We start from the raw sequence: 25,618 nt of genomic DNA on the forward strand, positions 1-25,618 counted from the left end.
AAGAAAATAGAGAAAGAAACTAAATTACTGTCAATAAATATAAATGGATTGAATGACCAGATAAAAAGGAAACAAATACTTACGAAATTAATGAAACAGAAGGTAGATATCATATGCCTCCAAGAGGTGCATATTAAAAAACAGGACCAGAAATATTTGGAATATAGTAAGTTGGGGAATTTATATGCAGCACTGGCAAAGAAAAAAGACGGGTTGTGGTATATGTTAGAAAAGAAATAAAAACAAGTGTAATAAATGAAGATCCGAAGGGAAGAGTATTATTATTATTGGGATTAATAATAGGGGACGTTAAAATGTTATTAGTTAATATATATGCTCACAATAAAAATCAGAGGGAATTTTACAAAAAAATACATGGAAAAATTATTGAAATAGGATATAAAAATATATGTATAGTAGGGGGACTACAAAGGGATAATAGATACAAAAAAGGATCCTTCTTTTAAAGAAGTAGAAAATGTAGAGATTCTACCAAACATTTGGGCAGATCATAACCCTTTGAGAATAATATGGAAAGGTCAAAAAAAGAAAATCAGAAGATGGACTTTAAATCCACAGATACTACAAGAGAAGGAATACATATAAAAGATTAACTAGGAATTGACGCTATTTATCAAAGTAAATAATAAACAACCCACTTCTTTGCAGAATCTATGGGACACAATAAAAGCATATACAATTTATATAACCAGGAGGAAACTGAGATAGAAAAAATAAATGACTATTTAAAAGAGAAAAAGATGCCCATCTTAGAGGAAGAAAAGAGAATGCTGCTAAATAGGGAAATAACACTGACAGAGTTAAAAGAAGCGATCCAAAGACAAAAAACCAACAAGACCCCGGGACCAGATGGTCTACCAGGAAAATTTTACAAAAGCATGGGGGAACTATTAGAACCTATTCTTCTAGAACTGTATAACGAGGTCCTGTTGGAAGCAAAAATGCCTGTTTCATGGAGAGAAGCATATATCACAGTGATTATGAAAGAAGGTACCAATCCAAATCAAATTCAAAATTATAAATCAATTTCACTGAATGCAGATTATAAAATCTTTATGGCTATCATAGCAGAAAGGATGAAAGGAATACTGAATGAGATTATTCACTCTAACCAAAATAGTTTCTCCCTTCTAGACAAATTAGAGATAACACAAGAATAGTATTGAACATATTAGAGTATTACAAGGCGCATCCAGAGAAACAAATTGCCCTTGTTTTTCTGGATGTGGGGAAAGCATTTGATAATTTAAATTGGAAATATATGATTAGTCAAATTAGAGAAATGAAATTTGGCAACAAATTTGAACAAATGATTGAAGCAATTTATTCGTCTCAAAAAGCAAACATAATAATAAATGGAGAAATTGCTCTTTGTATCTCCAGTTTCATTATTTCCTCGTTTAATATTTCTTTTGTTATATCTGGTATTCTGGGAAGATTCCTTTTTTGAAGAGCAATTCAAAAGCAAAAAAATAATAAGACTCCAGGCCCAGATGGAATTCCCGCTGAATTTTATAAAACATTTCAAGAGTCGTTAGAACAACTGCTATTAGAAACATTTAATGAAGTACTCAAAAAGGCCAGGATACCAGAATCCTGGAGGGAATCATTAATAACTCTCATCTCCAAAAACAATAGTGAACAACAGAAGATACAGAATTATCTTCTGTCTCATTGCTAAATGCTGACTATAAAATATTTATGGCCATAATAGCGGATAGAATTAAAAATATACTGAACAAAATTATACATTCGGACCAAAATGGATTCCTACCCAACAGACATATAAAAAACAATATAAGAATTATCATCAATGCATTAGAATATTATGAAGCTCACCCCGAAAAACAGGTAGGTGTGGTTTTCTTGGATGCACAAAAAGCTTTTGACAACTTAAACTGGGACTTTATGATAAACCAATTAATAAGAATGAATTTTGGAGAAAAATTTATAGATACAATTAGAGCCATATACACTATACAGATAATAATCACTGGGGAACAAACAGAAAGTTTTGAAATAATTAAAGGAGTAAGACAGGGCTTCCCGCTGTTGCCTCTGTTGTTCATTTTGTCTGTGGAGACATTAATGTCCCAAATTAGAGATAATTCGGAAATAAAGGGATTAAAAATTAAAACACAAGAGTATAAGGTCCAAGCATTCGCAGATGATCTGGCATTTATTATTGAGAAACCTTTAGAATCTGGACCTATTTTACTACAAGACATAAACCAGTTTGGCACAGTAGCAGGATTTAAAATGAATAAAGATAAAACTAAAATATTGACTAAGAATTTAAACAACAGACAAAATGAACAACTAGAGGAGGAACTGAGAATCTCGAGAACAAAGAAAATTAAATATTTGGGAATTTGGCTATCAGAAAAGTGTACTACCATAAAGAGGGACAATTACGATTAACTCCTATTACAAATACGAAAAGATTTGGATAACTAGATTAAATTACCAATATCATTAATTGGCAGAATTTCAACGATAAAAATGAACATATTGCCCAAGTTATTATATTTATTTCAAACAATACCAATAACATTAGGGAAAAAATTTTTTGAACAACTAAACAAATTGACATTGAAATTCATATGGAAAACCGCACATTAAATTCAAATTATTGCAAGATAGTAGGAAAAAAGGAGATTTCGGTTTACCAGAATAGGAACTTTACTATCAAGCGGCATCCCTAATATGGCTCAAAGTTTGCATACAACTTAGAAATAAGCGGATATTAATGATAGAAGGCCATGACCTTCAACTCAGTTGACATGGCTTTTTATGGGATGGGAAAAATAAATCACACACTTATTTTCAACGTCATAAGGTAAGGGATACACTACTGAAAGTATGGGAAAAGATTAAAAAGAATCATTATATGAAAGTCCCAGTTTGGTTGTCTATAATGGAAGCAGTGGTACATCCAAATACCACAGACCTAGATAAAATGGTGAGATACGCAGGTTTATTAGACACAAAAGGAGAATTAAAATCAATACAAGATTTGAAAAAACAAGGAATAAATTTGGAATGGTGGCCATATTTACAAATCAAAACTAGATTTTAAAAAGATAAGGAACAATTTGGTATAAACAGGAAACAATCGGAATTAGATAAATTAATATTAGGATCGGGAAGAAAAATGATTACAAATATCTATAATTACCTATTAGGATACAAATTGGAAGAAGAAACAGTAAAGGAAACAATGATAAGTTGGGCTAGGAATTTCGGACATACCATAGAATTGGATAAATGGGAAACATTGTGGGAGAAAAATTATAAATTGACCATGGCAGTATTATACAAAGAAAACAGCTATAAAATGTTTTATAGGTGGCATTTAGCACCAGTGAGACTGGCAAAAATGTACCCCAAATTATCACCCCAATGTTGGAGATGTGGTCACAAACTAGGGACATACTACCACATGTAGTGGATGTGCCCTAAGGTGAGGAAATTTTGGTATAAAATTAAAGGGTGGTTGGAAGACATTATACTCCAAAAGATATATTTTAAACCAGAGATGTTCCTCCTAGGAGGAAAATGTAACAACACAACAGGAAAGAGAATTAGAAGAAAAATTGGGATTACAGAATGTGAGAAAAATTAAATATCTAGGAATTTGGCTGACAGCGACGTGTTCTTCAATCAAAGAAGACAACTATGTAAAGCAACAAATTAAAATTGATTTGGAAAGATGGGGGGCATTAAATTTATCCATACTGGGTCGGATTGCAATGATTAAAATGAATATTCTTCCAAAACTGCTATACTTTTTCCAAACCATTCCCATAAAATTAGATAAGAATTTTTTTATAGAACTGAATCAAATTATAACAAAATTTATATGGGCAAAGAAAAAAGCAAGAATAAAACTATCAGAACTTCAGGACAGTAGAAGCAGAGGTGGCTTAGGGCTCCCAGATTGGCGACTTTATTATCAGGCAGGATCTCTAGTTTGGATTAAAGAATGAATAAATTTGAGAAATAAAAGATTGCTTACATTGGAAGGACATGATTTAAAAAAAGGATGACATGCCTTCCTATGGGACAGAGAGAACAAATCTCATTCATATTTTTTTCAACATAAAATACGAGAAGCTCTAGTGCAAACATGGCAAGAAATTAAGAAAAAACATTATATGAAAATCCCTAATTGGGTTTCGACAATGGAAACAATGATCCATCCTAACACTCTGAACCTAAGTAAAATGGCAAAATGCAGCGAAATTCTAGATAACCAGGGGAATCTAAAAAATAGGCAAGAATTAGAAGAACAGGGAATAAATATAGATTGGTGGCCTTACTTACAATTAAATCAAGATATATAAAAGATAAAGATGAATATGGCATTGAAATTCTACCAAAACAATTAGATAAAATATTGATTGGCCCAGATGAAAAATTAATAACCAAAATTTATAATTATTTATTAGAATTTGACAGAGCTGAAGACATAGTAAAAGGAGCTATGATAGCGTGGGCTAAAAATATTAGGCATAATATCAAATTAGAGGATTGGGAAATAATTTGGAACAAAAATTATAAAGTAACCAGATCGGCAAAATACAAAGAAAATCAATATAAAATGTTTTACCATTGGTATTTGGCACCTTCTAAATTGGCAAAAATATATCCAAATTTAAACCCCAATTGTTGGAAATATGAACAAAAACAAGGTACCTTCTTTCATACATTGTGGTTATGCTCCGAAACAAAAAAATATTGGATGAAAATACATAGTTGGATACAGGAAGTAACAGGCTTCCAGAGAGAATATATACCAGAACTGTTTCTTCTAGGAATAATGAAAAGGAAATATGAAAAAACAACAACATATATTATTCTACATATGGCAATGGCGGCAAGACTGGCATTTGTGCAATGTTGGAGAAGCTCAAATATACACTCTGAAAATTTAATAATTAGAAAAGTATTGGATTGCTCTGAGATGGACAAAATGACACTTGAATTGAAAGGACTGATGGATTTGGATTATTATGTAATATGGGAGAAATGGTACAATTGGATCAAAAATAGAAAAAGGGGGAAATAACAGATAGTAGATTTAGTAAAATTATATAGAGTATAGGAGAACATTAGTGTGATGATATGTAAATGGTCACAGTCATGCACAAGAGTTGAATAAGAATTGTTTAATTCTTATTCAACTGTTCAACTTATTCAATTGTTTTAAAAAAAGGAAATACAAAGGCAAAGCTCAACTCCTGAAGGCTACCTTGGAAGCATTATCAAAAGATGGTGATATTTGCCATTGTCTTCCCCTAGGTGTGTGTGTGTGTGTGTGTGTTATGTTCCATTCTAAGCACTGGTCCTGGAATTCTAAGGATCTGCTTTTTGATTAGCCAACGACAGCTACGTGCTACTGCTTCCTGAAGAGGTAATTGAATATAAATGCATTAATATATAATTTACAGCTATATTTGAGGAATTCATAAATATTCTTTAAATGATAATGCATTTGTCACTAGACTTTTGAAAGTTTCCTTTACCCAAGTTCTCCTGAGTTACTGTTTTTTAGAACACAAGAAACCATAATACAGCATATGCTTTCTTGTGTATTTGTTATTCGCAGAGGATCATTTTTACCCTGTGGGGCAGGGCTGCTGCTGCTGCTGGAGCATGTTTGCAGCAGCTCCTCTTGGTTTTATTTTATTTTATCAATTTTTAATATACCCAATGGAGCCTTTTTATTTAAATAATATTTTTCGGAGACGATAACAGCATAGACCACAATACAGACAAAGTTTTGGCTGATGAGGACTAATAAGGCATGGGGAAAAGAAAGAAGCGCCATGGCACCAGCCCGGGAGCCCTCCCACCAATGAAAAATGCAAAACAACCAAAAATTGATGAGCACTTTGCTGACAAGAGATTTGTAAGTAAAAATATGCCCCCCTCTATTTCCAACAATCTGGAGAGGTTAGAAGGGGACTGGCAAAGAGTTTTGACAAAACAGCAGATACTAGGCTTTCCTGATCTGGGGGGAGGGGAGAAAAATGACAGCCAGCTGTTTTCAGAAACAACGAATCCAGCTACAGCCTGTATGGAGACCAAGATAAAATCTAAAAAGTTTAACAACAAACTAATCCAGTGTGTGGAGAGTTTACCATGGGAGAATACAACAGAGTTTATGGCAAAGCAATGTCTTCTTACAGCACAAACGGTGGTTTCAATATTTGAGCAACTAATAACCATCCAACATGATGTAGAGACACTGAAAAAAGATACAGCTGTTTTTCTGCAAACACAACATCAGGCTACAGGCACCCCCACTAAAGTCCATACAGCAGACTTGGATAAATCCCAAACTCAGGATAAAGAAGAGAAAAAAGAGCAAAGACCCAGGGAAACAGTTAAAGAGCCTGCCAAAAAGTGGCAGCCCACTCGGAAAAACAGTCCTTCTCCAGACAAGGCATCAAGAGGAGGAGGTATTAATAGAGGTATTAATAGTGAAGTTTCATTGGAAGACAGTAAAGCATCTCCCCTACAATTACAGCAATCACATCGCTCACTACAAACACATCAGGTTGCGCTTAGAATCCATATAAACAGAATTAATCATGGACGCTGGATTACCAAGAGTGCTATACTAAATTCCCTAAACCAGCTTCTTCACTGTCACTGGGGGCAGATTGATCTCCATGCTGCGGAGTGGCTTCCTGAGGCCCCAAATTGGAAGCGAATTCTTCTGTCTTTCAAACAGCCGACCATACCACTGATGCTATTCAAGATGAAGGCACATCTAGCCTCCTTTCAAATCTTTCCCGTCAGAGTTTTCTTGTGAGGAAAGGGTTAAACTCGTAATTGTTAACATGCGAGCTCCCAAAGTTGCTATCTCTTCCACATTCTCAACCTTGGAAAAGAGAGAGGAAGAAAGTGGGAGTAAGCCAGCCTTGTCCAGCGAAGATTTACTTAACAGCACAGAAATCAGTCTCATTAATGCTTTTGGCGCTCTCCCAAGGAAAGAACAAGATAACATACTATTCAAGTTAGAAAATTTAAAGCAATCCTTATTGGACATAATTGACACAGCTGAACCGCTTATTGATCTGGTTTCCCCTATAATTGAGCCTCTTACTTCTCCCCCAGGGGGCAAAGATTTGCATGAAAATGAGATCATGGAAAACAGAAGCCAAGACACATAGGGGCCATTAGAGGCCCCAGTAGAGAAGGAGATGTTAGCATCCTTATGTGATGATCCTATGATACCTTTAGCACCACATCAAGAAATCGAGAGAGGACCCACGTCAGTGTCATCAGCTCAAAGCCGAATGGAGCACAACCGAATAACCCCTGCTCTACACCTAGAGAAGAGACATCGGAATGGCAAGCCTTGTTAGCTGGTGCTAAATCCTCTTACCCTGAACAATTTTACCAGGAATCGATACAGAATTTAGATGGGGCTCCCCTCCTTTTAGAGAAGGCCAATTTTGTGTGTGATGACACTTCAAGTCATTGCAACAACCATACAACTTCCCTTTGTATAAATCAAATTTCCTGATGAGCTGCAAAAGAGGATCCCCTCTCCATCATAACCTGGAATATAGCGGGTTGGACTGTTCCATCAAAGGCCAACTTTTTTTTGACTATATATCACAATTTGACAGGAAACCTGGGCCTCCGCACAGATACAGTTAGATGGTTATTGGGTTAATTCTATCCCAGCTGTCCTAAGTAAGCGAGGGGGAGAGCTAAAGGGGGTATTGTGACATTAGTGAATACATCCTTGCAATTTAAATGTGTATCACTGCCACCTTTGCAGCCATGGGTTGTTAAACAGGTGGAGATTTTGCTTTTCGATATCTATATTCCCCCACTCAATAAGAATAATTTGATCAAGAAGATTTGGAACGGCATAGAAGATTTTATCCTGGGCTGCTCAGATAAATATCCTATAGCAGCAATAATTATTTGGGGGGACTTTAACGCTAGGATGGGCCCAAACAATCAAGCCTTATTTAATCAATTTAAGATCTATTATAATGAGAATGTACCAGGAGAACCCCTGCATCCCAGACAATTTAAAGACACTAAGGCAATTCGGGCAGGACTGTGTGTAAAACAGATGACTGTACGCTTGGACCTTTGTATCTTGAATGGTTCCACTTTGGGTGACTAACCAGCAGACTATACTTATCGAGGAGCAGGAAGAAAATCCACAGTTGATTACTGGATAATATCATACGACCTCCTGAAGTTCTTGCAGAAGATGGAGGTAGACTCGTGTCTAGAAAGTGATCACTTATCCTTACTCTTACATTACACCAGAAATTACTAAGGATTGGCTCAAACTACCTACCCAGATTAGAGAGCCAAAATACCCAGGTAAAAATTAAATGGACCTAGAAAAATGCAAAGGAAGTTACTAAATGGATGTTAGTTCCAGAAACCATAGAATTACATACATTTCTACTAAGAAATAAATTTGAAGGATCATACTTAGAGGAGTTTGAAACTTTAATTTCAAATTTGAAATCGGTTCTCACTAAGAGAATACTAGCTCACTCCAAAAAGCCAGTTTTAAAGAACAAAAAATGGTTTGATAGAGATTGCGTGCAATTAAAAAGGATATCTAATAAGGAGTACAGAAGAAGTAAAAATGCTCCCCTTCTGAGGAGCATACTCACTTCTTAAAACAGTTGAAAGCACAATATAAGACCTTCCTAAAAGAAAAGAAAAGTGCGGCTTTGAAGGAGTCTTGGCAGAGATTAATTACAGCAGTCAGGACAAAAAATTCATCCCTTTTTTGGTACATCACCAGAGGACTGGGGAAATCACCCCTACCCCCAACTAATCAGGTACTGATTCAGGCCTGGGAAGAATATTTTAGAGAGTTATATACAGACCCTGACTATGTAACTAAGGAGCAAATTAGTTTGGACCACACTGCTTACTGGCTTCCTGTCATACCAGAAGAGGTATCCCGGCTGATTGAATCCCTTAAGGCTAATAAGGCACCTGGTGCTGATAATGTCCTCCCAGAAATAATCAAAAAGAACACCAGTTGGTGGGCCCCACTTTTAGCATCACTATTTATATTTATAGATAAAATGGGCCGTAAACCAAAAAATTGGGGATTAGCAATTATTATACCAATCTATAAAAAGGGTAATAGAAATGATCCAGAAAATTATAGACCCTTTTGAGTGTAATTAGTAAATTGTATGCTAAACACCTAAACTATAAACTCCAGGAATGGCTAATTTCAGGGGGGATAATCAAGAATGAACAAGCCGGTTTTACAGAAGGAAGATCTACGGTGGATCATATCCTGCTACTTCACCATCTGGTGCAAAAATATATGTACAAAAAAAAATCCTCTCTCTACGTGGCCTTCCCTGATTTTAAGCAGGCCTTTGATTCAATATCCAGGACACCCTATGGGAGAAATTAAAATGTACTACAATCGATAAACGCTTCCTTTTCCTCATACAAAAATTGTATGCCAATTCCACCTTGAAAGTGAGGTGTAATCCTCAAGGGACTTTAACTGGTCCAGTAAGGGTTCAAAAAGGGGTACGGCAGGACTGCATCCTGTCCCCCTCCCTTTTTAATTTCTATATTAACCCCCTGATTGATGGCTTACAGAACCCTGATCTACATCCCCCTAACATAGCACAACGCAAAATCCCGATTCCCCTTTATGCCGACGATACTGCTATTATTTCACAAATGCCCATAGGACTGAAGAGAGCAATTAGGGCAACATTTGGCTTCTGTAGACAGAACAAGTTGGTCCTTAACTTTGATAAATCAAAAATTTTAGTTTTTGCTAAAAGACCCAGACAATACTCCTGGAAAATTGAAGGACACAGATTGGAACAGGTTAGGACATTTAGATATGTCCGGGTGGTCTTCCACTCGCAAGGGACATGGAAGGCACACCTGGAGCAGACATTGCAAGCAGCCAATAGGTTCTCAAATGCAATTAAACACTTCTTTTATACAGGCGGAGGTCAATTAGTACCTGCTGCCTTAAAACTTTTTGAGGCCAAAACATTGGCACAAATTCTTTATGGGGCATAAACAGGAATCCTTGCAAAGAAAAACTTGCTAGAAACTATACAAACCAAATTCCTGCGAGCCATCTTAGCTGCACCCAAAGGAACTCCAAATGCCCAGTTAAGAATTGAGATAGGTATGCCTCAAATTCAGGTAAGAGCCTGGAAGATGATGATCATTTATTGGCTAAAAATTCATTACTTTCCAGAGGGACTGTCCCCACTAGTGCTGACTGACAACTTCCCCTCCCCCTGGAAACAGGCGATATAGATCACAAACTGGGCTCTTATGGGCTCTCATCGGTATTCTTAATGTCCCTCGGCTTTGACAGAGCCAAGCAAGTGGTAATTGATAGAATGAAGGACATGAAGTTCTAAGAAGAACTAAATAGGTTGTCTCTCCACAGTAGGGACAGAATCAAGCAGGGTGTGTGGAAATCAGCAGGATATCTAAATGAACTGATCTTCCCAAAACAAAGAATAGCTTTCTTCAGAGCCAGATTTAATATTCTCCCCTCAGCACTTCTCCAGGGTAGGTACAAGAGAACACCAATAGCAGAACGGGTATGCATATGTGGAAAGGGAGAAGTCGAAGATATCTCACATGTTTTATTGTACTGTGAGTTATACAGAATATGTAGTCAATACACATTCTCCCCTTACTAGAGAGATTGCCAGGGAGGACAGACGACTTTTATGTAGGCTTTCTCCTCCAAGACTCAAATCCGGCTACCACGCGTGCAGTGGCAAAATTCTGTGTCGCTGCAATGTCCACAAGTGTTGCATTTGTTTCCCGGAGGCTGAAGATGAGTGAGATGAGTGAAAGGAAAACATCCACGGATAGCAGAATTAACAGCAGAATCAACAGCAACTTTATTGAGCATCAGACATAGTTTATATAGTTTCTAAGTTTCTCAGTTCTCACCTACTATGCATGTTACTTTATTATTGGTTAACAAATCTCCAAGGCACAATAATTGGTTAGTAATTACATCATTGGTTTTCATGAGAATATGTACGTATGCGTGAACAATACAAGCAGCAAATGTTACAGATTATACTTTATTTCATCCTGTGTCCTTGTACATGCTAGTTTCACTGCTCAAAGATGAGAACTGCTGAAGTTTGCAATTACATGTAACTGCATTTTCAACCACGATGGAGAGTGTCAAGGTGCTTGTAGGAGGCCTCAGCATGATTTAATTTATTTTAAGGAAGTGCTAATCATCCTGAAACCATTGGAGGAATTGGGAGTCTAGGTAGGACAAGGGCTGAGAGGTATGCAGATGGTTGGCAGCCATCTAAAAAAGTGATAGGAAATGGCAACTATTGATTGGATTAATTATCCTTTCCCTCTTATTTCCAAATATATTGGATTATTTTTCCAAGTATTATTACTATAAAATACATAGAAAGGAATAAACTGGTCCTAACATGTCTGCTTGTGGAAAACAGGAGATGGAGAAGAAAAGAGTGGCAATTATTGGAGCTGGTTCCAGTGGACTCTGTAACATCAAATGCTGCTTGGAAGAAGGTCTGGAGCCTGTGTGCTTTGAAAGTAGTGATGATATTGGGGGGCTCTGGAGGTTCAAGGTAAGTGCAAATGCTCCATAACCTTGAAGCTTTACTTCCAAGGGATTGTTGTCAATTCTCTCAACCTTCAGCACTGTTTCATGTAGCCACTTGGTCTACATTTATCATAGTTAGAAATAGAAAGAATATAGTTTTGCCTCAAAAAGCATCCTGAAGATCATAGAAATAGGTATAAGTCAGAAGGAAAAGAAGGAAAAGATGCATCATAGATTTTGTGCAGCTAATTTTGTAAAAAGTTACAGCTTTCCATGAAAACCACTATGGATTACAGTTTACAGAATAGGCAGATGATTTCTGAGCATAAAAGGGCTCAGATACATAGGGCACTGTGAATTTAGGCATAGAGCTACATATATGCCTCTTTCTGTGCTCATATATTTATATTGAAATCTAGTACTTTTATTTGTGGAACCTAAACCGTTAGAATCATCTCAGACACAGGAAATGAGCAATAAAGTCTTAATTGAATTTCCAGAGGCTGGAGAAACAGGAATGCATTTCAAATAATATATATATATAATAAAAACAAATAAAAACTAAATTTTTATTTGTTGCAGGAGAATCCTGAGGAAGACCGGGCTAGTATTTACAAATCTGTGATCATCAACACCTCCAAAGAGATGATGTGCTTCAGTGACTTCCCCATCCCAGATGATTTTCCCAACTACATGCACAACTCAAAGATAATGGACTATTTCCGGATGTATGCCAAACACTTTGACCTTCTGAAATATATTCATTTCAAGGTAAGACGAATATGACCCTTTTTTCTGGAGCATCGGAGAGGCACACATGTTCTTTCAACTTCAAAATGGGAAATCCAGGATCTAGGTGAGCACTAGTCAATTTGGTGTTGACACTGGGCAAAACTCTGGAAGAGATTATTTATGAGCATTTTTTAAAAAATGCATTGCTGGGCAGGAGAGTAAATCATGCCAAACTGTATCTACTTTTCTGATAGCGACAAACTACAGGTGTATTAACAAAGCATTGTGTCTTGATTAAAGAAATCATTTGGCTGCCTATTTTACTTTGGCCAGACTGCACAAGACTGCATTGCATTGAAGGAAGAATATTGACAACTGAAGTAAAAATGATAACAGTCCTGAAAGAAAAAAACCCTATGAGGAATGATTGAAGGTGTTAGATATGTTTCACCTAGACATGATTGAGTAGACATGGTAGCTCTTTTCCAATATCTGAAAGATGCTGTGTAGAAAACAAAGTAAAATTGTTCAGAGCTGCACCAGAAAACAAGATACAATAAGTATACTGTAAATGGCAAAGAAGCAGATTTTAGTTGGACATCAGGAAAAATTTTCTAATGGCAACATGTGTCCAACAAAGAAATAGCCTTGGGAGCTGATGGACTCTTCTTTACTGGCAGTGTTTAAATTAGCGATGCTGTAGCATGGTCAGGAGTTAAACTAGATGGTCTCTAAGGACACTTTCTACGCTTATATTCTAGATTTGGTGAGTTTGCCTAATTTTCAGGTTAACTATACCCATTTCCTTTTGAGAGCAACAATCTGTCCCTGATGACTAAAATTCCTGTATCTAGCAAGTTACACCAAAAGAGTTTAACAGATTGGTTATGTGAAACATACCTACGTTTTAGACTGTTATGCTTATCCTTATTCTGTCAACACCTTAAATCAGATTACATCCTAGTACAGGTAGTCTTTGATTTATAACCATTGATTTAGTGACTGTTCAAAGTTACAATGGCACTGAAAAAAGTGATGTACGATCATCACAGCATTCTCATTATCAAAATCCAGGCAGTATTCTAAAGTCATCATTTGTGACTTTCATAGCTGGCTTCCAACAGGCCACGTCAAGGGGGAAACCAGATTCTCATAACAACTGCATGATTCATTTAACAACCATGGCAAAAAAAAGTCATAAAATCAGGTATAATTTACTTAACAGCTGCCTTGCTAACAATGGAAATTCTGATCCCAATTGTGATCATAAGTTGAGAACTACCTATAATTAGCATGCTTGGTGAGAGCACAATTCAATGTTAAAATATGAGTGGGATTTTAGTGTTTTAAGAACTGTTTTAAACCTTCCATTTGTATAGTTGGAGAAACATCATAAAATCATTGAGTTGGAAATGAACATTGAAGTCATCTAGTCCAACCCATTGCTCCGTTCAGGATCCACTAGAGAAGCATATCTTAAATGTTTTGCTCTTCAAACTCCTTCCCATATTTAAAAAGTATTGAAGAACCCCAAATAACTTTTATTTGTATGGGTTATATTCAGGGGTGGGTTCTACTTACTACCGGTTCACAACGGGATCGCGCATGCGCAGATCGCTGATGATGACATCTGGGGCAGTGGGCGGGGCCTCTCGTCGGTTTTACTACCGGTTCTTGTGAACCAGTCTGAACCGGGGGCAACCCACCACTGGTTATATTTATCAATTTACTGTATTAAAATGAGAAATAATGCATTTGCAGAATATTTATTGATTGAATAAATAAAGTCAGGAAGTTCTGCTTAATGTCTAGACTGAAACACTTCCATATAATTTTTTAATCCACTGATTCTTGTCCTACTTTAGGATTAGGCATAGTTTTGATTCTAAATGTCTTCAGTTTTCTCTCCCAGCCATTGTAGGAAGTTAGGGTGATCACACACTGCTGCTGAGTACAAGCAACATATGTGGTTCCCTTGCATGTGTAACCTGCTTGCTTGCTTAGCCAATGTGAGGGAAAATTCCAACCAAATTTGCATGTAAAGCACACCCACACCTTCATGTAAATCTCATGCAAGAGATCCAGAAATTTATTGGAGACTATCTTTCTTAATATTTTGTTCACTTATTAAGTTATGTAAGATGAACTGATACATGCAGAGACCTGTTTTTCAGGTGTGGTGAAAGAGTTTTGTGCTGTGTCATTTCCAAACTGCAGGATATGTTTCCATCAGAAATATGATACTCCACGCTCCTTGGATTTTAGGACAAAAATGTTAAGATCCATCTTGCTAACCTTTTAACCTATTTATTTAGCAGACTCCCCTGAAAAAAAAGAGCATTTAACTGTTAGGTTTAATTTAGGGTTGCCTTCTTATTGGAAAGTAATCCCCAAGCCCATCTCTAAATCCTATTATGTCTACAGCTTTCTAGAGGGAGAAAGTTTTTCTGAGCAAAGAAATAACCATGTGTTGATTTTTCCTGACTTTCTGCTTTCAGACTAAAGTCTGCAGTGTAACAAAATGCTCAGACTTCTCTACCAGTGGCCAATGGGATGTTACCACAGAGTCAGATGGGAAGCAGGAATCATCAGTTTTTGATGCGGTTTTGGTCTGCACTGGCCACCACACCAGTGCATATCTGCCCCTGGACTCCTTCCCAGGTATGATTTGAAATCATTAAGAGACTGACATTCCTTTTTCAAATAGAGTTGCACCAAATGTGACAGGAGACCAGGATACCCTTGTCTCCAGGGAGGTCCAAATACCCATAGGCACTCCATCTTGCTAGGCTTAAGTCAGAACTGTTTTGCACATCTAGTCCCTAAGAGCCTCCAGTCATTGGGATAGGACATCCACAGCATTACTCAAATAGCCTGGAGTAACAGAATTTACCAAATAACAGAGTTGGAAGAGACCTTGTAGGTCATCTAGTCCAACTTCTTGCCCAAGCAGGAGACCCTACACCATTTCTGATAGATGGCAGTCCAGTCTCTTCTTAAAAGCTTCCAGTGATGAAGCTCCCACAACTTCTGAAGGCAAGCTGTTCCATTGTTTTGGTTGCTCTCACTGTCAGAAAATTTCTCCTTATTTCTAGGTTGAATCTCTCCTTGATCAGTTTCCATCTTTTATTCCTTGTCTGGCCTTCAGGTGCTTTGGAAAATAGATTGACCCCCCTCCTCTCTGTGACAGCCTTTCAAATATTGGAACACTGTTGTCATGTCACCTCTGGTCCTTCTCTTCAGTAAACTAGCCATGCCCAGTTCCTGTAACCGTTTTTCATATGTTTTAGCCTCCAGTCCCCTAATCATTTTTGTTGCTCTTCTCTGCATTTTTCTAGAGTCTCAATATCTTTTTATAGCGTGGTGACGAAAACTGGATGCAGTATTCTAGGTGTGGTCTTACTAAGACTTTATAGAGTGGTATTAGTACCTCATGTGATCTTGATTGAATCCTCTGTTAATGCAATTTAGGATTGCATTGGCATTTTTGGCTGTTGCTGCACACTGTTGGCTCATATTTAATTGGTTGTCTATTAAGACTCCAAGATCTCTCTCACAGTCACTGCTATTAAGTTTGGTTTCTCCTAATCTATATGTGCACTTTTGATTTTTCTTGCCTAAGATTTTACTTTTCTCTATGTTGAATTTCATTTTGTTAGATGGGGCTCAGTGTTCAAGTCTGTCAAGATCCATCTGGATCTTGAGCCTATCTTCTAGGGTGTTAGCTATTCCTGCCATCTTAATATCATCTGCAAATTTAGTAAGTTCCCCTTCTATTCCCTCATCTAAGTAATTTATGAAGATATTGAAGAGTACTGGGCCTAAGAGGGAACCTTGTGGTACCCCATTGCTTACTTCCCTCTATGTAGACATAGTACCGTAAAGGACTACTTGTTGAGTACGGTTTGTCAGTCAGTTACAAATCCATCTAATGGTGATGCTATCTAGCCCACTTTTTTCTAGCTTACCAAGAAGTAGCCTGTGGTCTACTTTGTCAAATGCCTTGCTGAAATCTAAATATACTATGTTAACAGCATTTCACTGGTTTACTAATGCGGTCACTCTGTCGAAGAACGGAATTGGCATGATTGGGTTTTAACAAACCTGTGCTGACTTCTAGTTATAACTTTATTTGTTTCTAGATGTTCGCAGATCTGTTTTTTGATGATCTTTTCCAGTATCTTCCTGGATATTGATATTAGGCTGATTGATCTGTAGTTTCTGTTCCAGTCCCCCATGTGCATACATACGAGGAATTTAAGGACTTTATTGTGGTTATACAAGCCTCTAGTGTTATTCCCCAGGTTCCTACTTGCATCAAATGCAAATTTCTATTGAGCATGATATTGCTCAGCCTAGACACCGGTTCAATAAGCCCAAGAGAAAAGGCACAAGTCCACAAAAACAAAGTCTGAAATCCAGGCACAGTCCAAAGTCTACAGATGGTAATTAAGCCAAGGTTCAAGTCCAGAATCCAACGAGCAAGTTCAAGGTTCAAATACATGACCAAAGGGGAAGAAAGAACAGAATCCTGAGGTGTTCCATAAAGTAGGGGATGTGAGCTGGATCTCTCGTTCTCTATCAACACTCACTGGAACCGACCCTGAAGAAAGGAGGAGAACCAGAACTATACAATGCCAGTCACCTCTAATTCCTAGAACTGGCCCAAAAGGATACCATGACAAATTGTATCAAATGCCACTGAGAAGTTAAGAAGAGACAGGATAGATGCACTACCTCCACCCACAAGAAGTCATGATATGTATATATGCATGATCAATGTGGTCTGAGTTTCAATCCCTGGTTTGAACCCTGACTAAAGAGGGTCTAGATAATCTGCCTCATCCAGGGTTCTCTAAAGCTGCCATGTGACCACTCTCTCCACCACCTTCCCTAGAAAAGAGAGATTAGAAACCAGACTTTAGTTGTGTAATCTAGCTGGGCCAAGCAATGGTGTCAGAACTGCCATCATACACTGAACAGTTAATTTGCTAGCTGCCAGTCTGCCGCCATGGACATGAGAGGAGGGAGCCAGCTGGGACGGGGTAGTTACTCATTGTGCCTTCCAGAAACACCATCTCAAGGTCAAAGTCCTGGGAAGGGAATACAATGGCTAACCAGCCAGCCCATCATTGAAGAAACAGTTATCAAAACAATCTATTTGAATATAATGGGACAATAAAGGACTATCAAGAGGGAGGAACTGGGGAGGAACTAGATAGGAAAAGTTAACTAGGAAAATTTGGTGTGCAATTCCATGTGGGTAACTAACATAGACCAAAATTAGTTAGCTAACAAATATGCTTGTGTAGCACTTGCACCTGTGCTTTTTCCCACTTCATAAAATTAACAATGGTTGTTACATAAAATCATCTTCTGTTATAGGACTTCATGCTTTTTTGTTCTTTTTCTTTTTCATTATACTGAATAGCATATGTGCATACTATGGATCTAAAGATTGACTAAGAGTGTGCTAGGTACAAACTAAATTGGAAATTATTCACAAAAATTTTCCAGAATTTTGAACTGGTTATCACCCATTTGGCCAAAAGAAATTATAATGACCAGCAATTAATTAATGAATAAATTAAACCTCCAATTTGATGTAATGTACTTCACATAAAATAATTAATTAAGTGATTTATAATATGCCATTAAATCAGTGTGGATTCTTAAGTAACCACATTGATTGATTTTTCCCCCCAGAATAAAAATCTTAACATAATTCTTCATTAGACACCTCACTTCCTGCCTCCTGCACTAAGATGTTACTTAGTGAAGAACAGAACCATTTCTTGTGAGATGGTAGCCATATAAATTAAATAAATTAATAAATAAGTAACAAATCAATTCATTATCATACATGAAACAAATAGCTAACTTCATCTGAAGGCACTCTTTTTTGTTTTCCCCTTTAGAGAAGAAAAAGTCACAATCATAGTATAGATTTCTCTCATCAGAAAGCTTCTTCAATGTCAGATTCCTAAAAGTGATACTGCCATTCAAGTGGAGAAAGGGGGAGACTTGGATTCGATTTACTAGCATGGCCTGTGTCATCAGATATTTTACAACCTATATCCTGGCACCAAGGAGGCCTGAGATTCCCTTTACCTGCAGGAATTTATATGATAGCCATGTGGGTTGTCTCACTTTAAAGGGTAGTGGTGGGAATGCATGTTTGTTCGGGTTCTCAAAGGAAATAGTAAAGAAAACATCTTCACACTTGTGTATTGGCTAAAATCTGCACTCTGACTTAAAGGGAGGGGTCTCTACCACTTTAAGCCTACTGCTTTGCCTAAGGGTATTCAGATTGTGCTTTAGCTGATGGCTTTCACTTCTGCTTAATAAAAGAATCCTTTTGAACAACTACGTTTCAAGAGTTCGTACTTTCTTAAGTTGGAAAGAGCCGATCCTTACATTCAATTAAAATTAAAGAATTACCTCCTGCTCATCCCCAGTAAAATAGCAAAGACATCAATGCCATGGAATTCCTAGCACAAAAAGCTCAGAGGTTGTGTTTTACCTTTAAAAGGCATACACGCCCACTGATATGGGGGGAAAAGAAGAATGGGGCAAGCTTTTCACTGATTGATTGGTGCTCCTAACCTAGTATACAACCCTAATAGAAAAATGCCATATAAATCCAGTGTGAAAACAGGCACACAACATCAATTTGAACAATTTTACTCTTGGTTTACAGGAATTACCACTTTCAAGGGTCGCTACTTACACAGTCGTGATTACAAGAGTCCTGATGCATTTACAGGAAAAAGAGTCATTGTGATTGGTATTGGGAACTCAGGAGTGGACCTTGCAGTGGAGATAAGCCACACAGCGCAACAGGTTGGAACTACTTGTCTTGTTTTATATTAATGAAGGGCAAGGAATTAGGAAAGTATTCTGAAAATTGTGAATGTCCACTGACCTTGTGAAATCTCATACCTCAAATGTCTGATATCAAACCTTTTACATGCAAGAAGTCATTTTGAAAATATCCATAGGATATTGAGTAGAATGTGATAAAGGTGGTGGAACAGCTGTTTTGAAACAAAGGATTACTTGGCTAAAGGATTGTCTGTGGTACAGCTGCGGCAAGCTCCCTCTTATTTATTTTATTTATTTATTATTTCAATTTGTATACTGTCCTACTCCCGAAGGACTCAGGGCGGTGAACAGCCATAGAATAAAACATGTGAATACAAAATTTAAAATAAAGTAAAATGAATTAAATAATTTGGCTGAAAATTTAAAACCCCAATAATTTAAAATCAAATTTAAAATTTCCATTTAAAAAGGGGAAAAACTTAGGTCAGGCCAGCTTGATGAAATAAGAACGTTTTGAGCGCGTGACGGAAGGTACGCAGATCCGGGATCCTCCGTATCTCCGGGGGGAGTTTGTTCCAGACAATAGGTGCCCCCACAGAGAAGGCTCTCCCCCTGGGGGCCGCCAGTTGACATTGTTTGGCTGACAGCACCCGGAGGAGTCCCTCTCTATGGGAGCGTACTGGTCGGTGGGAGGCTATTGGTAGTAGCAGGCGGTCCCGCAAATAACCAGGTCCTAAACCATGGAGCGCTCTAAAGGTGATAACCAAGACCTTGAAGCGCACTTGGAAGACCACCGGGAGCCAGTGCAGCTCGCACAGGAGACGTGTTACATGGGAGCACCACGTCGCTCCCATTACCACCCGCGCGGCCGCACTCTGCGCCAGTTGGAGCCTCCGAGTGCTCCTCAAGGGGAGCCCCATGTAGAGAGCGTTACAATAGTCCAGACGGGAGGTGACGAGGGCATGAGTGACCGTGCGTAGGGAGTCCCGATCTAGAAAGGGACGCAACTGGTGGATCAGGCGAACCTGATGAAAAATCCTCCCGGTCACAGCTGTCAAGTGCTCTTCTAAAGACAGCCGTGAATCCAGGAGGACACCCAAGTTGCGAGCCCTTTCTGTGGGGGCCAATGATTCGCCCCCAATAGTCAGCGATGGCACCAGCTGACTATATCGGGACGTCAGAAACCACAGCCACTCGGTCTTGGATGGGTTGAGTCTGAGCCTGTTTCTCCCATCCAGATCCGTACGGCCTCCAGACACCGGGACATCACTTCAAGGGCATCGTTGGGGTGGTCTGGGGTGGAGATGTACAGCTGGGTGTCGTCAGCGTACTGGTGGTACTCCACCCCAAAACCACGGATGATCTCGCCCAGCGGCTTTACATAAATGTTGAACAAAAGGGGCGAGAGGACCGATCCTTGTGGCACCCCACATATAAGGGGCCTCGGGGTCGACCTCTGCCCCCCTGTCAACACAGACTGTGACCGGTTAGAGAGAAAGGAGGAGAACCACCGTAGTACGGTGCCTCCCACCCCCAACTCTTCCAACCGGTGCAGCATGTACCATGGTCGATGGTATCAAAAGCCACTGAGAGATCTAACAGGACCAGGACAGAGGAGCACCCCCTGTCCCGAGCCCTCCAGAGATCATCCACCAATGCGACCAATGCCGTTTCCGTACTGTACCCAGGCCTGAAGCCTGACTGGAATGGATCTAGATACGTCGTTTCATCCAGGTACTGGGGAAGCTGTCACGCAACCACATTCTCAACAATCTTCGCCACAAAGTGAAGGTTGGAGACTGGACGATAATTAGCCAATACTGCCGGGTCCCTCTTGTCCACTGACTTGCCTGCTGTCTCTTGATGCTTTATGTCTACTTTCCCATCTTCCTTACAATCTTACAGTTGTGTTAATTTTATAATATACCCAGCTTAATTGCAATGTTCCATTGACTGGCAACTGTGAAACTATTGCCTATGACAAAATAAGCCTTTGGTGCAGAAGTATGCTGCTGACTTTCAGCTCAGCATGCGGGCTGCAATGAAAAAGAATTAATTGGCCAGTTTTAAGAGGAACTATCAGACAGTGTACAAAAGATACAAAAATTCATCAACACATTCCAGGCATTAATCTAGGTTTGCTAATAGAGACTATTATTGCATGAGTCTATAAGCAGAAAAATGCCATTATTCCAGGGGTGAAATCCTACAGGTTCGGACCAGTTCGAGCGAACCGCTAGGGATTATGGGCATCAGTTCGCTGAACTGGTAGTATTTACCCCTCCTTGTCCCCACCCATGCCCGGCCGGTCTCCACTCACCTCTTCCAGCCACTTGATATTCCACAGAATTCTGTCAGGTTTCGAGGTCGTCTCAAATAAATTGCATTTCAAACAAAGTCTTTGAAGAAAAACTTCCATTTATTAAGCATGACATTCTAACTCCGACTCCATCCCAGCCAACACTGACTTCCAGACCCCAAATCCTCCCTTTCCGTTCCCCACTCCCCTGCACTCATTGGCCATCTTCCAAGTCACTCTACCCCTAATCTACTGCTCCAGCTCAAAGGAATTTCCACCCTCCCATCCCATCTCCTAGGGGATATTATCTCCAGGGAAAATAAGTAGGTGAAAAGTCAAACGTCCCTTTCCAGACGCCTCCGATTCTCCTTCTTATGTCAGCACTAGAGTAAATGCAGCTTGAAGTGCTGACAAATTCAATGTTAAATGCAGCAGAGAGAATGCTAATTTTTCTCCAGGGGTGAAATCTAAAAATTTTCGCTACCGGTTCTATGGGCGTGGCTTAATTAGTGGGCAGGACTTGGTGGTCAGGTGACTGGGTGGGCATGGCTTGTTGGTCAGATGGGTGTAGCCAAGTTGATGTCACTTCTTTGCCCTTTTTTAACCTACAAAACACAACATAACACAACTGGCTCACCTACAATGTAAAAGCAGCTGTGCTGGACCCAAAATGGCCCCTGCAACAAGCAGGAACCTCACACAGCCACAAAAAGCCCAAAAAACCAACTTTCACACTTTACACACACACACACACACAACACAACACAACACAACACAACACAACACAACACAACTGGCTCACCCACAATGTAAAAGCAGGGGCAAAATGGCCCCCTGCAACAAGCAGGAACCTCACACAGCCACAAAAAGTCCAAAAAACCAACTTTCACACTTTACATATACAAAATGCCACATACAGCTTTGTGAGATTTTGTGTGTTTGTGTAGTTAGAGTGAAACACTACAGAAACACACAAAATCTCAGAAAGCTGCACAAATATTATTTTATTTTATTTTTATTTTTATATAAAAGCAGCTAAATTTAAAACTTCCTAAACTTTAAATAGCTACTACTTCATTTCGCCTAATATTTCTAATTAAAACTTCTAAGGTCAGAATAAACAGTAATGGTGATGGAGGACATCTTTGTCTAGTGCCCTTCATAATACTAATATTTTCTGTCATTTCTCCATTCATCATTATCTTAGCAGTCTATCATAAATAGTTTTTATGGTGTTTATAAATCTATCCCCAAAGTCCATTCTCTGCAGTTGTTCTATCATAAATTGCCAGTTCACATTGTCAAAAGCTTTTTGGGCATCTAGAAACATCATTGCCATTTGTTTTTCTGAATGTGTCTCATAATATTCCAAAGTATTCAAAATTATCCTCATATTGTCTCTAATTTGCCTTTTAGGTAAAAATCCATTTTGGTCCATATGAATAAATTCATTTAACAGTTTTTTTAAATATATTTGCCATTATTGAGGCAAAAATCTTATAATCCACATTTAGCAACGAAATCGGTCTATAGTTTTTTATTAATTGTAGATCTGTTTCCTGTATTAATTGTAGGTCTGTATAAGTGTTACATAAGCCTCCCTCCAAGAGTCTGGCATTTTTGCCTTCATTATTAATTAATTAAATAGTTCCAACATTACATTACTCATCCCTTCTTGTAGTGTTATATATAGGTCAGCTGGTAACCCATCTGGTCCTGGTGCTTTCCCATTTTTTTGTCCTTTTATCACTTCTGTTAATGTCATCATTGTTATTCTATCTTCTAACATTCCCTTATATTGTTCTGGTATTTTAGGTAAATCTGATTTTTCCAAATATTTTATTATCTCGTCCTCTGAGATCTTTTCTTGGGAATACTTTCCATAGTATTTTTGAATTACGATCTTCTTTTCTTCATTTCTATAATGTAATTTCCCCTCTTCATCTTGTAAATATTTTATTATTTTCTTCTCCTTCTCTTTTTTTAATTTATATGCTAACCACCTTCCTGGTTTGTTTGCATTTTCAAAAAAAAATCTGTTCAGATGCTCTTAATTTATTTGCTAATGATTCCTATTCATTTAAATTTATTTCATGTTTTTTCAGTTTCATAAGCTTCTTAATTTTTTTGTTTTGGATATCTTTTTGGAATTCTTTCTCTAGGTTCTTATACTCCTCTTCCAATCGTATCTGTTTTTGCCTTTTCTTTTTATTCTTTCTTCCCAAATACGTTATTGCAAAACTTCTAATATAGGCTTTCATCATATCCCATACGTTCTGAAATGATGTATCTTCTTTCTTATTTATTTTAAAGAAAAAGTCTAATTCTTTTTCCATAAATTGCTGAAAGTCCTTTTCATTTAATATTGTTGCATTCAAAGTCCATCTTGTCTTTTTCTTCTTTCCTTTCCATATTATTGTCATTGGGCTATGGTCCGCCCAAATATTTGAACCAATATTTACTTCTTGTATATTATCTATAAGTTCTGTTGATATCCATATCATGTCTATCCTTGACCACAATAAATGTCTATTTGAATAAAAGGTATATTGGTTTTATTTCAGGTGTTTTTGTCTCCCAATATCTTGAATACTCAACTCTTCTATCATTGTAAAAAAAAGATTTCGGCAATATTCTTCTGGATTTTTTATTTGTCTTTATTGTTTTATAGTCCAGATCCACATTTGTTAGAGTATTAAAATGACCCATTATACATACATATTCATAATCCAATTCTAAATTTTTTCTGTGTAGTCTCTGATAAAATTCTTGTTTTTCATTTGGTGCATGTATTGCTATCAAAAGTATTTGTTTAAAGTTCATATTTATTTCCACCATCAGAATCCTGCCTTCTTCATCCTCAAAAAGTAATTTAGGTTCTAATTTTTCTTTAATATACAACACCACTCCTCTTTTGCTTTGTTGTATCAATGTTGTAAATAGAACTCCTAACTTTGTATATTGTAATAATTGTAAATGTTGTTTTCTAATATGTACTTCTTGTAGGCATATAATGTCCATCTTCAAGCTATTTAATTTAGATAAAGTTCTGTTTCTTTTTATCGCTGCATTCAATCCATTTACATTTAAAGATATTGCTTTAATTTCTTCTTCCATGTTTTACTTGTTACTAGATTTTGACTTCATCTCCATTGTCTCTCTTTGTTCCATTGGATCTTTAGATTGCGCTCCTTCTTTTAGGGCTCTTTCTTCCTTTACTTTTTCATCTTTCTCTTTCTCTTTTTGCTTTGTCTCTCCTATTGCTCCCAAGTTTTCTTCTAATGGTCCACAAAATTGTTGATAAAATAATTTTGCTTTTTAAATGGAGTCAAGTCTATGTCTTTGTTCTTGCCATGTCACTAAAATTCCTTCCGGTATTAACCATCTAAAATTCACTCCTTTGAATATTAGGAACTTCATTAGAAACTGATATTCTCTCCTCAAATTCTCTAACTCTTCTAGGTATTTTTCTTAATACCACAATTTCTTTATCTTTGTGTTTCGGTGCTGTATTTCTTGCTGCTTGTAATATCTCTGTTTTCACTGCCTTCTTCGTAAATCTTACATGTACTTCTCTCGGTTCCTCATTGCATATCTTGTGTATATTCTGAAGACTTCATCAATCTCATTTAAGATCTTTTCCTTGGATTGTTCCAAATTTTTGATAGTATCTCAGCAATCATCTCAGGTAATTTTTTTCCTTTTTCTTCCTCTATATTTTGGAATCTTAAGTAAAACGCAGAATGTTCCATCTCCAACAGGATAATTGACTTTTCAGTTGGTGCCAATTTTTCTTCTAATTTCTCAACTTTCTTTTCTGTCATTTCCACTTTTTCTTCTACTTTCTGGATTCTCTCTTTATTTTTCCCAACCATGGCTTTCATTTCTTTTACTTCCTGTTTTAAGTCATCATGAAGCGACTGTATAAACTTTCTTAATTCCATCATCTCCGAAGTTTTCTGTGTTTCTGTCAATGAGGGAACTTGCTGTTGGGTGTGCATGTGATATAAATTTCTTCATATTTATAATCCAGGTGCCTAATCCTCCCCAATGGTTGGATTAGGTAAAATAATAATAATAATAATAATAATAATAATAATAATAATAATAATAATAATAATAATAATAATGAA

At 37.6% G+C, this 25,618-nt stretch overlaps 1 protein-coding gene across 1 annotated transcript in view; it reads left to right on the plus strand.

Annotated features, from left to right (window-relative positions):
- The window catches only part of LOC139314905 (flavin-containing monooxygenase 5-like), a 65,110-nt gene that overhangs the window by 9,633 nt on the left and 29,859 nt on the right, over window positions 1–25,618 (plus strand). Inside the window, exons 2-5 of the mRNA XM_070940888.1 lie at window positions 11,517–11,654; window positions 12,212–12,400; window positions 14,860–15,022; window positions 19,062–19,204. Of these exons, the coding sequence (XP_070796989.1) occupies window positions 11,520–11,654; window positions 12,212–12,400; window positions 14,860–15,022; window positions 19,062–19,204 (630 nt within the window). The 5' untranslated portion in view covers window positions 11,517–11,519. The remainder of the gene's footprint in view (window positions 1–11,516; window positions 11,655–12,211; window positions 12,401–14,859; window positions 15,023–19,061; window positions 19,205–25,618) is intronic.

The sequence above is a fragment of the Pituophis catenifer genome, unplaced genomic scaffold (genome assembly GCF_029215685.1).
Source record: "Pituophis catenifer annectens isolate HBS135680 unplaced genomic scaffold, rPitCat1.0.hap2 SCAF_3, whole genome shotgun sequence".
NCBI lineage: Eukaryota > Metazoa > Chordata > Lepidosauria > Squamata > Colubridae > Pituophis > Pituophis catenifer.